This window comes from Globicephala melas, chromosome 4 (assembly GCF_963455315.2).
Source record: "Globicephala melas chromosome 4, mGloMel1.2, whole genome shotgun sequence".
Lineage (NCBI taxonomy): Eukaryota > Metazoa > Chordata > Mammalia > Artiodactyla > Delphinidae > Globicephala > Globicephala melas.
In genome coordinates, this window is record NC_083317.1 from 55,676,820 (window position 1) to 55,690,411 (window position 13,592).

Sequence of the window (13,592 nt, forward strand, 5' to 3'; positions counted from 1 at the left end):
TGAAGTGGTATACAATTATGGATATTTTTAATATATGGTTTTAATAAACTATTTTTTGTTAATGTGTATTAATGAAGGTTTTTAAATTGCCCTTTCATCAAGAAGAAAATTAAGAGCAAAAAAGTGAAATTTCAAAATATGAAAAAGTACTTGACTTTTAAAAATACATCTTAAATATTTCCACCCAATGGAGAATGTTATGTAGGTAACACAAAATTTATTAATTTCATAATTATATTATTTTAACAACCTCAAGGTATTCTGATTTTAAAATTTAGTTTACATTTATAAACAGGAAATATTTATAATATTCAAAATTATAGAATACATACCTTGAGACTTTTGTTTGAATAATCAACAAGCTTGTTAAATTAATGGAATAATCAGGGATCAATGCACACAATTAAAGTCCTGATTTCTAGAATAAGTATCTGAGAAAAGCTGTGAAAATTTAATTTATTGCTATGTATGAAGTACTGTATTCAGAAGATTCCTAACATTTAAATTAATTTGATTAATTTTTCAGAAGCCTCTTAAAACCAGGGAAAAATAGTGGGAACTAGTGCAATAACTTACTAAAAAAATTGTCAAAAACCAGTAACTAAAAGAGCAGTTCACATAGATTTTGCCTCTTAAAAAGAGGAGAAATGTAACAGCCTCCTAGATGTCAGTTTCGTATCTATTCATAGAATGTATAATGACATTCAGGGAATCAGTTAGCCAAGTGGAGAAGTAATAAAATTCAGTAATAAACTACCAAAGCAAAGCTTTGATGTTTTCAATCAAAATAAGGAAACCTAAAACAGTTTATGAAATCAAAGCACCAGGAAAATCTTAAGATGGAGAAGGTATTTAAATGAGGTCCCTGCCTTCAGGTAGCTCTGCGTCTAAATAGATGATTATATTCGATTTTCAAAGATCTCAAATAGAAATTACACATCCATTCTCAGAGGACTGTTGATCATACCTCTTCCTCTGTTGAATATTGTCCTATTTGTCATTACCTTAGCTAAGCTAGACATGAGACTCTTGCTAAGCTGATTCATGGTGTGATCATTTATGGCATCTCTGGGTTAGGGACAGCAAACTGGTTTCAACTGATACGCCAACTCCCATCAGCTGGTAGTGAAGCCTGTACACTCTTGAGGCCAGCGGCCAATTATCAGGAAGAACTGCCATGATGGCTAGAGAATGTGTGGTGCATTTGAGATGAGAGAAGGCCTATATGATCACTTCCCAAAGAACTCTATTTAAATTGATGCGAGATGGGGGCTTCCCTGGTGGCGCAGTGGCTGAGAGTCCGCCTGCCGATGCAGGGGACACGGGTTCGTGCCCCAGTCCAGGAGGATCCCACATGCTGCGGAGCAGCTGGGCCCGTGAGCCATGGCCACTGAGCCTGTGCGTCCGGAGCCTGTGCTCCGCAACGGGAGAGGCCACAACAGTCAGAGGCCCGCGTACCGCAAAAAAAATAAAAAACCAAAAAAATTGAGCCGAGATGAAACAAGGCAAGATGTCTTCAGTGGTGCTGAAGGTGCTTCCAGCGCCATTCTTTCTCTTGGCTCGTGGATGTGGCAGAGTGGGGTTGGGTCAGTCTCATGGTACAGTACAGTCAATGGCAGAAGTAGGTGGCAGCTGCAGTCAGAATACCTTACCTTCTCCACTCTACCGTGAACACAGCAGACTCCACAGACTCCAGGAATCTGCGGAGTTGGTCCAACTTCATAGTAAGGTCATTACTTCACCTGACAATGCCACAACATTTTCGCTTGTTCCATATCAGCTGCTTCCCACTAGGATCTCCTTAAGCTGCAAAAATGATTTCAGAACCACCCCCTGCTCCCGACTTGAGAAAATACATGATGACAAAAATAAATAAATAAATCATGAATTTAATCATACTTTTGTGTGATTTTACATCTTACTACTCACAACTACATCTATACGTATTTGAAAAACTGTAGCACGTACATGTACAAGACATAATGCCATCTTAGACAATCACTGGTAGCCAGGGATTCAAGGACTCCAAGCCACCCTCTAAGGTCCCCTAGGGCTTCCTGCCTACCAGTTCAGAACCACATCATTCTGCACACTGGAGACTAGAAGGAAGATGGATGGAGGTCTCAGGGTACAAACTTTCAAAAACAAACCTCAGGAGACTTAGGTTTCTACTGGTTCTTTCCTTATAAAGGAACAATTTTACTTTCCCTTTTTAGGTTATACTTTTATTTCGTCATGTTCATAGCTTTCTTTAGATATACTCATTTTTTCTTATTCTTTCTAAAATGTGGAAATCAAAATTAGACATAATAACAGAAATATATTCATAAAACATTGTGTTATCATGGGCAATAGCCTAGTTAGTTACCTAAGTCTCCTCAATACCTGGATTAGCATAATTTTTCTTTCTACCAGGACTCTCTTTACCTTACTCAGACATACACAAAGCCCCCTAACTGACTTAATGGTCTCAAAAGTGTAAAGACTCTTTTTGCTGTTGTTAATACAACTTGTGTTTAATTCTGATTGCACTGTCTTAATATCAGAGTCATTAGATACAACTTACTCTTTCTTCTAAGGTACACATATACAGACTAATGAAGAGAGTTTTGAGGTCTTGCTTCTGGTATGGCAGAGAAAAATCAAAGTGTAAGAATCCAAGTGTATTTAATTCCAGACAAAAGAAGAAGGGCTGGCTTTTTCATATTTTATTTGCAATATAGGTGAGATCCTCTGAGATATTTTAGCAAGAAACTTCATTGTAGATGTAAAAAATGTCATTATCATGATAACAATACAAGTGCAGTCAGAAAGAAAAGGAAGCGTAAGTGCTGTCAATGGTGATAATTTCAATTACCAGGTGAAAGCAGTGTAAATGGATAAAATCTAAGAATGTGATCATTTTTAAAAAACAGAAATCTATCCACTGAACTCCTGAACCATCCTGCTGTTTGCTGGGAGCTGGCACAAAGTAACAATTTTAAACAGAATACATATTTATGCCATATAAATCAGTTAGGCAAATGTCTATAATTTTTTAAATATTTTAATTGTATCTCTAATTCCTCTCAAATCAAGCTTTCAGCCAACGTAATTTGTTTAGTCATATAGAGTTCTATTGTTTCTGCTCTCAAATAGTAAATTACCAACTAACATGGGTAACCAAATAGTAGATGAAAAAAGTTTTTCTTTACAGAAGTATTAGAGTTAATAATCAAAGAAAATACGAAAGAATTAGAATATAAGATTTTGGAAGTCTTAAGGGATCTGAGCTTTGATCATTAACTGTTAATATCATTAAAAGAGAGACAATCGAATGACTTATGGCTCCTGAAAAAACACACTACCACCTCTGAAGCATCTTGATGAAACAGCAACAAAAAAACACATCTGAATTTGGTCAAGCTGCTAGATTCTACCAATTTACAGAGAAATAAACAGAATGGAAGAATCTGTTAAACTACACCCAGTAATTCAGTCAGCAAAATTTAAACCATGAAAACTATAAGACAACCAACTCAGTTTTTCCTACAAATAAATTCCCCCTGCCAAAAAAAAAAAAAAAAAGAGAGAGTGAGCAGTAAAGAGAAATATGAGGATGGGGTAGAGGGGCTATGAATTATAATAGAAAATAATTCGAAATATAAAAGATAGGCAGGATATTTTTATGATATTAAGTATTGGGCATCTCTGCTGGTACAGTGGTTAAGAATCCGCCTTCCAATGCAGGGGACAAGGGTTCAAGCCCTGGTCCGGGAAGATCCTGCATGCCGCGGAGCAACTAAGCCCATGCACCACAACTACTGAGCCTGCACTCTAGAGCCCACAAGCCACAACTACTGAGCCCGTGAGCCACAACTACTGAGCCCATGCACCACAAGTAGAGCTTGTGGTGTCACACACCTAGAGCCTGTACTCCGCAACAAGAAAAGCCACTGCAATGAGAAGCCCACACACTGCCACAAAGAGTAGCCCCCGCTCGCTGCAAGTAGAGAACGCCCGTGCACAGCAACAAAGACCCAACGCAGCCAAAAATAAATAAATTTATTTAAAAAGTTCTTCCATGTTAAAAAAAAAATACACACACACACACACACACACACACACACACGGATATAATTATAAAGTGTCTGGAATGTCCTTCATAACCCAGTTGTGGGGGAGTAGGTGGGAGCATGGATAAAACCAGTTTGCCCAGAAGTTGATAACTTTTGAGGTTGGATGAAGGGTTTACGGATTTCATTTTCCTTAAATCTGTCTAATTTTGCAATTTCCCATATATATTAGTTTACTAAGGCTGCCATAACAAAACACCACAGACTGGGTGGCTTAAACAACAGAGATTTATTTCCTCACAGCTCTAGAGGCTGAAAGCCCAAGATCAACCTGTTGGCAGGTTGATTTCCTGTGAGGCCTCTCTCCACCTTCTCACTGTGTCCTCACATATTCTTTTCTCTGTGCACACCCATCCCTGGTGTCTCTTCACGTGTCCACATTTCCTCTTCGTATAAGGACACCAGTGACATTGGATAGGGCCCAGCCTAACTGCCTCATTTAAAATTAATCACCCCTTTAAAGGTCCTATCTCCAAACACAATCACATTCTGGGGGTTTCTGGGAGTTAGGACTAAAACATATGAATTCAGGTGAGGCACAATTCAGCCCATACCACCTTAATAAAAATGTTTTTAAATAAAAGATAAAATACATATTTTAAAAATACAATAGAATAAATATATAAAGTCCGTAACTTCAAAAACTGAATTTAAAAAAATGACTTGCTTCTCAACCTACACTTTCAAATAAACTTGTCTCAAGCCTCATCTTTCAATACTTACACAGGCCTCCTCACTCAACGTGTGTATCCCTAGCAGAATGTTGTGTTTCACTTTTCTTGAAGTGCCTTCCTGAGATCTCAGAGACTTAAGAATATAATAAGAGAAACAAAATTTTGTTGTGAGCAGCTAGCTACATCTAGCTACTGGACTGTTATGGGCTGAACATCTGTGTCCCTCCTAAATTCCTATGTTGATGCCTAACTCCCAAGGTGATGGTATTTGGAGGTGGGGCCTTTGGGAAGTAACGAGGTCACTAGGGGGAGCCATCATGAATGGGATTGGTGCCCTTATAAGAATAGGGCAGAGAGCTCACTCACTCTTTTTCCACCATGGGAGGATACAACAAGATGTCAGCAGCCTGCAAACTGGAAGAAGGGCTCTCACCAGAACCCAACCGTGCTGGCACCCTGATCTTGGACTTCCAGCCTCCAAAGCTATGAGAAATAAATTTACGTTGCTCATAAACTGGTCAGTCTATGGTATCTTGCTATAGCAGCCCAAGCTAAGGCATAGAGAGTTATCTATTTTTAAAAGAATTATTCATCTAACAAATATTATCCCTTACTTTCAAAATTACACAAACTGAAAAACTAATATGGTTAATTGTCCTCACCCAGTGTCCCAATTCTACCTCATTGGAGGTCATCGGTGGAGGGCCAAGTGCTTGATTTCTGTATCCAGTGCAACAGGATTTAAATAAAATCAGAGAGAAAATACTGGCCAAAGCTAACATATCAGGAAGAATAGCACATTAGGTAAAAGTCACCATTAGATTCCAAAAATGGTCCTGACAACATGAAAAAAATGAGCCTAATAAGGTGATAACATTTAATAGGAATAAATGTAGGATTCTACACTAGGGTCCAAAAACACTTACTGGAAAAATATAAAAGAAGTATGGCTTAACAAGAACACACATTAAACATTTTATTAAGAACTTTAATTGGTAATAAAGATACTGAGGGTCAATAATGTGCTTACTCAGAATATATTAGGCTATAGCAACAGAATTACAACTTAAAGAGATGATGATCCCATTTTATTCAAGTTTTCATCTGAACCTTTTGTTTCCAGGTAATAGACTTCACAAAAAATAATGTGAAAATGGTGAATATATTTAATGCCTTGTCAAATAAAGAATAACAACAGAACTTGGAAATGTTAGGATAATATAAGACTGAAGAGAGACAGAAAACTTCAAAGAGAGGGCTGTCATTTGAAAAGGCTTTAGACCTATCCTTCCTGGCCCCAAGGGGGAGAACGAAGTTACCCTTGCTAACTCCTCCTTGAGGCCTTCTCTGGGCTCTAAACTGTGAGCTCCTGATCACTGGCTCCCACTTCTTCTCTGTTGGGCACCAATCCCATTTCTAATTGTGAAATTGCGTTAGCCCTGCTAGACTGTAAATTCCCAGAAAGGGTGGACCACATCTGATGTGTTGGTCCTATAACACTCCATGCCTGGCACAGACGAATGAGTAAAAGAACATATGAGAAACAGATTTGACATTAACATGAAAATGTATTTTCTAACACAATTGTGCAAAGATTCATGGGCTGCCTCAAGAAGTAGCATTTTTTCTTTCATGGAAAACCCTTGTTCAGGCTTAAAGTGGCTTCCACTTGCCTAGGGCAGAGGTGCGTGAGGTAGAGGGGAATTAAAGCATGGGGTGGGAGGTAGTGACTCAATTAAATGATTTTTAACCTTCTTACCAACCTGAAGCCCTATGATTTGAGTGTTGCTAGGAAAGACTGTGCTTATTACATCAGAGATTTCATTTTAGCACGTCAGCTATATTCTGATCCATTTCGGAAAATTTTAGTAATACACTTCTAAGTAATCGCTGCTGCTCGAACTCAAATTTCATTTGATATTTCCCTCTATCTTCTTCTTCTCCTTCTCTCCCTATTCCAAAAAGCTGCTGATTAATATTTCCATTTTACTGTAAGGATGCATAAAGTTTCAGAAAACATAGTAGCAGACAGTGAGGTGAGGACAGACTCAGAGACAAGAATAACACTTCTGAGACTCTTAGCATGAACTGTGCCAAAAGTAAATGCAGATTTGACAAATGACACAAAAGTCATTACCTCTCCATTCCGCTTTCTGCTGATTCGATTTTTACAAGGGCCCAATTTTCCACAGAAACTGATCAGACTTGCAGCAAATACAAAGACTGCATCTTTTATTTATAAGGCAAAAAATCTACCCAAATACTTTTCATTAAAATGCGTGTCCTGGAATACTAGCTTTCAGAGTATTAGTCAAGCATTACATAACTTTGCTTACTCCTGTGGGAATTAATAAGCAAAGACCTTGAAGGTCAATCTCCTCAGCACAGTTCCTGAGTCTACCAGTCCTGACCTTGATCACTTGATTCAGTTTGATAATGATGTCTGGGGATGAAATCGTGAGATACGTGAGCAAATGCACATGCTCACTGTCCTTTCTCCACTCTCTGCTTTCCTTCTAGAGGAACATCTTTTGTGAGAGTATCCTCTAGCCCTAAATCAATTCATAGACAATTACGGAATTAGGAAATCAACATGTTATTAACCACCAATAATTACAATACAAATATAACTTACTAATCTTGAATCTTATTACATCTACTGAGAATGTTTTGAAAAAGTTAGGTAGATAAGATAGAAATAGGAAGTTACATACAGGGGGGAAGGCTGGCACGTCACACCCTGGAGTTGAGAGTACAAAGTTGGGAGGCTACCCACACTCCACACAAAGGAGCTTCCAGAGAAAATATGAGGATGGGGGAAGTGACATAATTTTCAAATGCTCAGCGTTTTCTTTCTGAACCATGTCCTGCTAGCATTTAAAGACCAGCAAGTAGATCACTGATTTATACCACCTCACCCTGTATATTCCTATGTGTTCTACAGCTTTAAGCACAGCCAGCCAAATAATGTAGTCATTCCTACATTTAGTATAACTTCAAACATGTCTCTGAGAAAAAAAAAAACACGTGAAAAAGTATGCCTCTGCTAAGCAAAAGATGTACTCTTCAGAGAAGTGCTCCTTAAACTTCAGTGCGCATACACATCCCCTGGAGATTTTGCTAACATGCAGATTTTAGTCCAGTAGTTCTGGGGTGGGACCTGAGATTCTGCATTTATAACAAGCTCTCAGGTAATGCTGATGCTGCCGGTCCACAGACCACACTCTGAGGAGGCTTTAGACTGTGACAGGAAAATCCAGTCTGGGCAGGAAATCTGTGCCCTCAACGTCATTCCCCCTTTACATTTTTTCCCCTGAGTTCCTGCACTCTTTCCTGTTTCACTGGTATGAGAAAATTTCAGAACCAAGCAGAGTGGGTACAAAAGAAAAGAAAATATTCTAAGATTACAACTTCAAATGGGATAATAATAAGATTTTAAGTTGTCTCAAGGTTAGAGACATAATTTTTGATATGCATGAATTATACATACTTCATGCAATTCACTGAACAAATACACAGTAGCCTATTTCTCTCCATAAATGAAGCCCTATGTCTGCATAATTTAAAGGAAGTTTATTTAATTAATGCACAGCACACCACTGTTCAGGTATCTCTGGAGAGTGAGGTGATCTGAAAAAGTCAAATTTTCCAGATAACTAAAGTTTACCTTTTTACATTTCCAAGCATATGTACTTTAGTGATTTTTTTCATCTAAATCTTTCTGGAGTTAACATATTGAAGATTTATTAGATATACAAAACATGGTTTAATATATCTACAATTATCCAGGGTCAACAATGATTATTCTACAGCATGATATAACAATACTGCAGGTGCTACTCACGTCCATGTGGGACTCTGTGCAACTCCTACACAGTAGAGTCCTAGAGTGAGAGTAGAGTCCTTTGGGGGTTTCTCAGCCTATTTCCAGCAAACTTCTGCCCCCTCTCTACATGATCAGCTGCCACTTCATAGTGCTCTCTGATTGCCCTCCTCTTAGAATTTTTAATCTGCTGCTTTATTTTTCATGTAATATTCTGGGGAAGATTTTAAGACTAATTTCCTTTATGTTTGTTTTTTTAACGCAGGCACTCTCTTCCAGGGTTTGGGGTTACTGGTTACCCGAATCAGTACAATCATTCCAGCTTAAAGACATCACCAAGTTAATCTCCCATTAAGTATCTCTTACTATGTCTACTGAATACTCACTAATTCCAGTGTCCTTACAGTACTGGACCAAGTATCGTCCCATAACTTTTAGAAGATGATTATACTCTTGGACATTGAGAAATCCCTGCTTATTATGGGATGGTTCCATGACCTCCAAGGGTATATCAACAATTCCAACCACACCTGCATCAAGTCTGGAAGAATAAATACATATAGAAATTATATGAAATTGAGCTAAGGAAACAAAAAGCTAATAATATACCCTCATCTTTCAAAATCAAATTTTTAAAAAACAAATTCAGTCATTTGGTCCAAACCATGTCAAAGTTAACAAGTTATCTTACAATTGTACTTTTTAATGTAAGTCTATGGTTATCCTAGTTGTGCTTGGTCCCATAATACAAAATCTCTTAATACATCATTACTGAATTAATATGACTCCTTTTCCAAACCTATAACCTGACATGGGGAGTCAAGGTGGGTGGGAAGAGGAGGCCATTTAGCAATAAACATCCCTAACAATCCCTTACAGCAATAAACTGACATGGTCCTGTTAATAATATGAGCCAGTCACTTTTTTCATCCTCATTTCACCTGTCGGGTTGGATGTCTCCTCATCACTGCAGAGGTACACAGGTGCCCAGTGGGAATATATGGGCTGTAATATCTGAGAAGTAACAGCCTGATGGATAAACGCAATTTTTTTTTCACATTTTTAGCAGCTCATGATGTATGTAGCTGGGATATTCTGCTTAGTGCTATAACCTGTTGAGGGAAAAGGCATCCAGAAGTCTAGCTCTTCAGGGGCTCCCCAGTGCCCGCAGCCTGGCACACAAGTCACACCTTCCCAATCTGGGGCCGCTGCCCATCATGTTTTTCATTACTTTCCCCTTCCACCCTGCCCTCCCTTCAGCCAGTCATTCTGTAAGTCTGAATTTGAGCATCATTTCTTCCAGGAAACCTAACTTAAATTCCCCCAGTTTCATTTACTGCCCCTCCTAAGAGGCTTTTTGCCCCTGATACTTGCCTCTAACATATATTTGTTCATTCATCAATTCATTCACGCTCAGCACCTGGCCCTGTTCGAGGAACTTAGGAATACGTTATGAATAAGAAAGACAAGGTCCCTGTTTATGAAGTTTCTCTTCTATTAAAGGATGACGACCATTAAGGGTGATAAGGGCATTTCAGATGGCAATAAGTTGGTATAAGGAAAATACAGCAGGTGCTGTAATCTGCGAAGAGAGAAAAGGTAGAGGGGGTGATGGCAGGGGCTGATTTTAATTAGACAGTCTAAGAAGACCTTCCTGTGGAGCAGACTTCAGAGCTGGTGCCTGAGTGACATGCTAGGACCAGCAGTAAGAAGATCTGAGGACAAAAGGTTCAAGGCAGAGGGAATAGCAAATGTCAAGGCCCTAAGGCAGGAACAAGCTTAGGATGTCAAAGGAACAGGGAGCCTGCTGGTGTGAGGGGAACGCAGGCAGAGTCTGGGGATGGGTGGGGTGTGTCCCAGAGCCAGGCAGCAGCCAGATCACTGACAGACTATGAAAACCAGTTCTATTCTACATGCACTGGGATTTTAAGCAAGAGAATAAACTAATTTATGTTTTAAAAGATCATTCTTGCTGTTCCCATACAATAATAAATACGTATTTATACATTTGTCCATCTCACTGGATTATAAGTTCCTTAACAAAAGGTAGTAGGTTTTCAACATTTTGTCTGCAGAGCTTAGTACAGTGCCTGGCACAAGATACTGCAATACAAGTGCTTGTTGAATGAACAAATGAGTGAATCACTAATTCCTTGAGAGTGAGGGAACAAGATGAAAAACGGTCCCCCTGAGCCATCCTACTGCTCGCGGTTATCCTGTCTGACTCTGTGCTTTTCTATGGTCTCTCTTCGGGACTCTACATAATTCAGGAGAGCAGCTTGTGGAGTTTCAGACCCACCACTGGAAAAGCACCAGAATGTATTACTCTGGGATCGAAGCAGGCTGAAGAGTGTTAAGAATATACGCTCATGCAGGTAACTGGCAGGAACTCATACATGCAGGGGCTGCACAAAATGTTAACAGGGCTGTGGTATAAGACTATGGATTTTTCTTTCCTAAAATTTCTTTACTCTGCTTATATTATTTTTTAATTGGTGAAATATCAGAAACTTAACCCTAGTAGATGGCACAAGAAATGGTAAAGTTTCCAAAAGCGTGCTTTTTCCTTAGAGCAGGCACACAGCTCCACTGACATTATAAATTAGGCAGATGAATGCCTGCACACTGATGGGAAGGGTGGATGGGGGCTATGACACCTGCTCCCATTATGATTAATCACTTAACTCCACAGACAAAAGATTACTGCAACTTCCCTCATCCTGCCTGTGCCTCTGAAAACAAAAACATACTTACGAGGACTTCAGTTTCAACTGTGGGCCCACTTTCTCATGCATTTTGATCAAGCGGTTATTACTGTAAATGAACATCCCGGCTTGGCTTCGGTTTTCTATGTTCACACCAAAGAACAGGGTGAGTGTCCTTGCCTTTTTTAATTCTCTAGCATTACATTTAGAAAGTGAAAAAAATATATTAATAAAAATATACAGTTTACAAACTGTTAATAAACAAACTCAGAAGATAAATATCAAAGGAACTATATACATAAAATATAGAGATATTTTGCAAAACTTAGTAAGCAGACTCGGTATCTCTGTATGGCCAAGTATTTTGCATAAACATGATAGGCAATAACAATACCAGTCAAACACAAGCACTCTGATTCAAAAATGAGTTTGCCAATTTAAATTTACAAGAACTAGAAAGTTTACAGTTTACAAGAACTAGAAAGTGCAAGTTGTAAAATGTCAACTGGTCTAATATGTACATCACAGCATTTTTTGAAAAATGATGATTTGACCATTTTAAAATTTAGGTATTTCTAACCTTCAGCGTGTTCTCAAACCTCCAAATATTCTACACAGATTGGAATGTGCCAAAAGATATTCTTTAGTTTTCTCTCCTTTTCCAAATTCAAAGGTACATCAAAGTTAATTAAGCAAGTTTACAAGGGCGACAGACATTAGCTCCCGTTTTTTCTGACTCTGTCTGCTATACTATGTTTTATGTGACTTTTGTATTAAAAGTGTAAAAATAGAAAATGAGACATAGCAGACATGACAGAAACAGTCCTAATAACAGGAGGCTGCTTGGAGCTATGAAAAACACCTGGATGTAAGAACCAGCAAGATGGATGTGACTTCAAATACAAGCTTGTCTTTGCAACAACCATGTGACTACGGATGAGTCGCTTCAACTTTCTGTCTCGTGTGAAAAATGGGAATAATACCTGCCTAGCCACTTGGGATTCCGTGAGGAGTAAAACGGATAATGTTCAGTACAGACTTGGAAGACATTAGGTGCCTGGCAAATGTTATTCTCCTTTCCCAACCAAGAATGGTACCAAATATAATTCTTTCCCTCCACCCATCCTGTAGCTCCTCTCATTCCACAAAAACAGCTTTTCTTTTCAAATTCATGATCATGGGCTATTACAACTGACATACTTACTGGACTGATTAAATATATCTATCATTAAAGGACAATGACAAAGTTGTATCAGTCCTTCTATATGGATATGATATATAGAGTACATCAGACTTTCTGAGGGAGTTACTGACATGAATTAATATATTATGTATTTTTTAAATGCATATACATGTCGGGTTAAATATATATGAATCAAAGTTTTTCTCAAAAATGTCTACTCTATAATTATGTTCCCGTTGTTTAACTAAATAGAATACTGACTTTGTAAGGGACCCCAAAACAGAGTATTGGAGGGTATGACATAATCACTCTGCGACAGTAAATGGCATACTGATTGTCTTCAAATTTAAAAAAAGCATTTTGCTATAAAAATAAGTTCACACCAACTGGCATTATTGTAATAGGATGGTCACCTTTCATGCCTATCACTGTGATGACAAAAAAAGTCATCAACCAGCTTTTTCTTTCTGAAGTCTTTAAAGAGGCCTTTGCTTTTCATTGAAGATTTCTATGACATTTATTGTATATTTATTTTGATAAATGCATAATTAACATTTCAAATTTAAGTTTTGAAGAAAGTTATGGTTATATAGCACATCATGGTTCACACACACCAAAAAATGCTGAAAACTAATAACACTTCCCTAAAAATTTGTTTCTCAAAGTTATCACAGCTTCCAAAGTCTGACTTTACTTGGACAACAGTGATTATTTTCAATTTAACTTGCTTAACACCTGAACTGGACATCAAGTCAACCCTACCAATGTAAACAATGGTTTTGTAATATAGGCTTGCTATTTTTATTTTAACCTTATATAAGTGATACTTTTACTTGAAGCATACTCGATCTTAAATTGTTAAGCAGTACGAGAAAAGGGAAGGAACTGGGACCAACCCTCCAGAGTTTAAATGGCAAAGGACACAGGGAAAGAGAAGTTGTCAGCTGGACCCCTGGGCAGTTCTCTTCTTCATCTAATCAAACACTGAACTAAGTTTTCACTCTGTATTGAGAAGTTTTAACATATGTGTACATGAAAATATATACTTTATAAATACTTTCCATTGATTACGCTGGTTGGGGGATTTTGACC

General features: G+C 38.1%; 1 protein-coding gene across 1 annotated transcript in view; it reads right to left on the reverse strand.

The window, feature by feature from the left end:
• Positions 1–13,592, reverse strand: part of MORC1 (MORC family CW-type zinc finger 1) — a 179,422-nt gene that overhangs the window by 93,044 nt on the left and 72,786 nt on the right. The window contains 2 exon segments of the mRNA XM_060297564.1: positions 8,999–9,153; positions 11,367–11,510. Of these exon segments, the coding sequence (XP_060153547.1) occupies positions 8,999–9,153; positions 11,367–11,510 (299 nt within the window).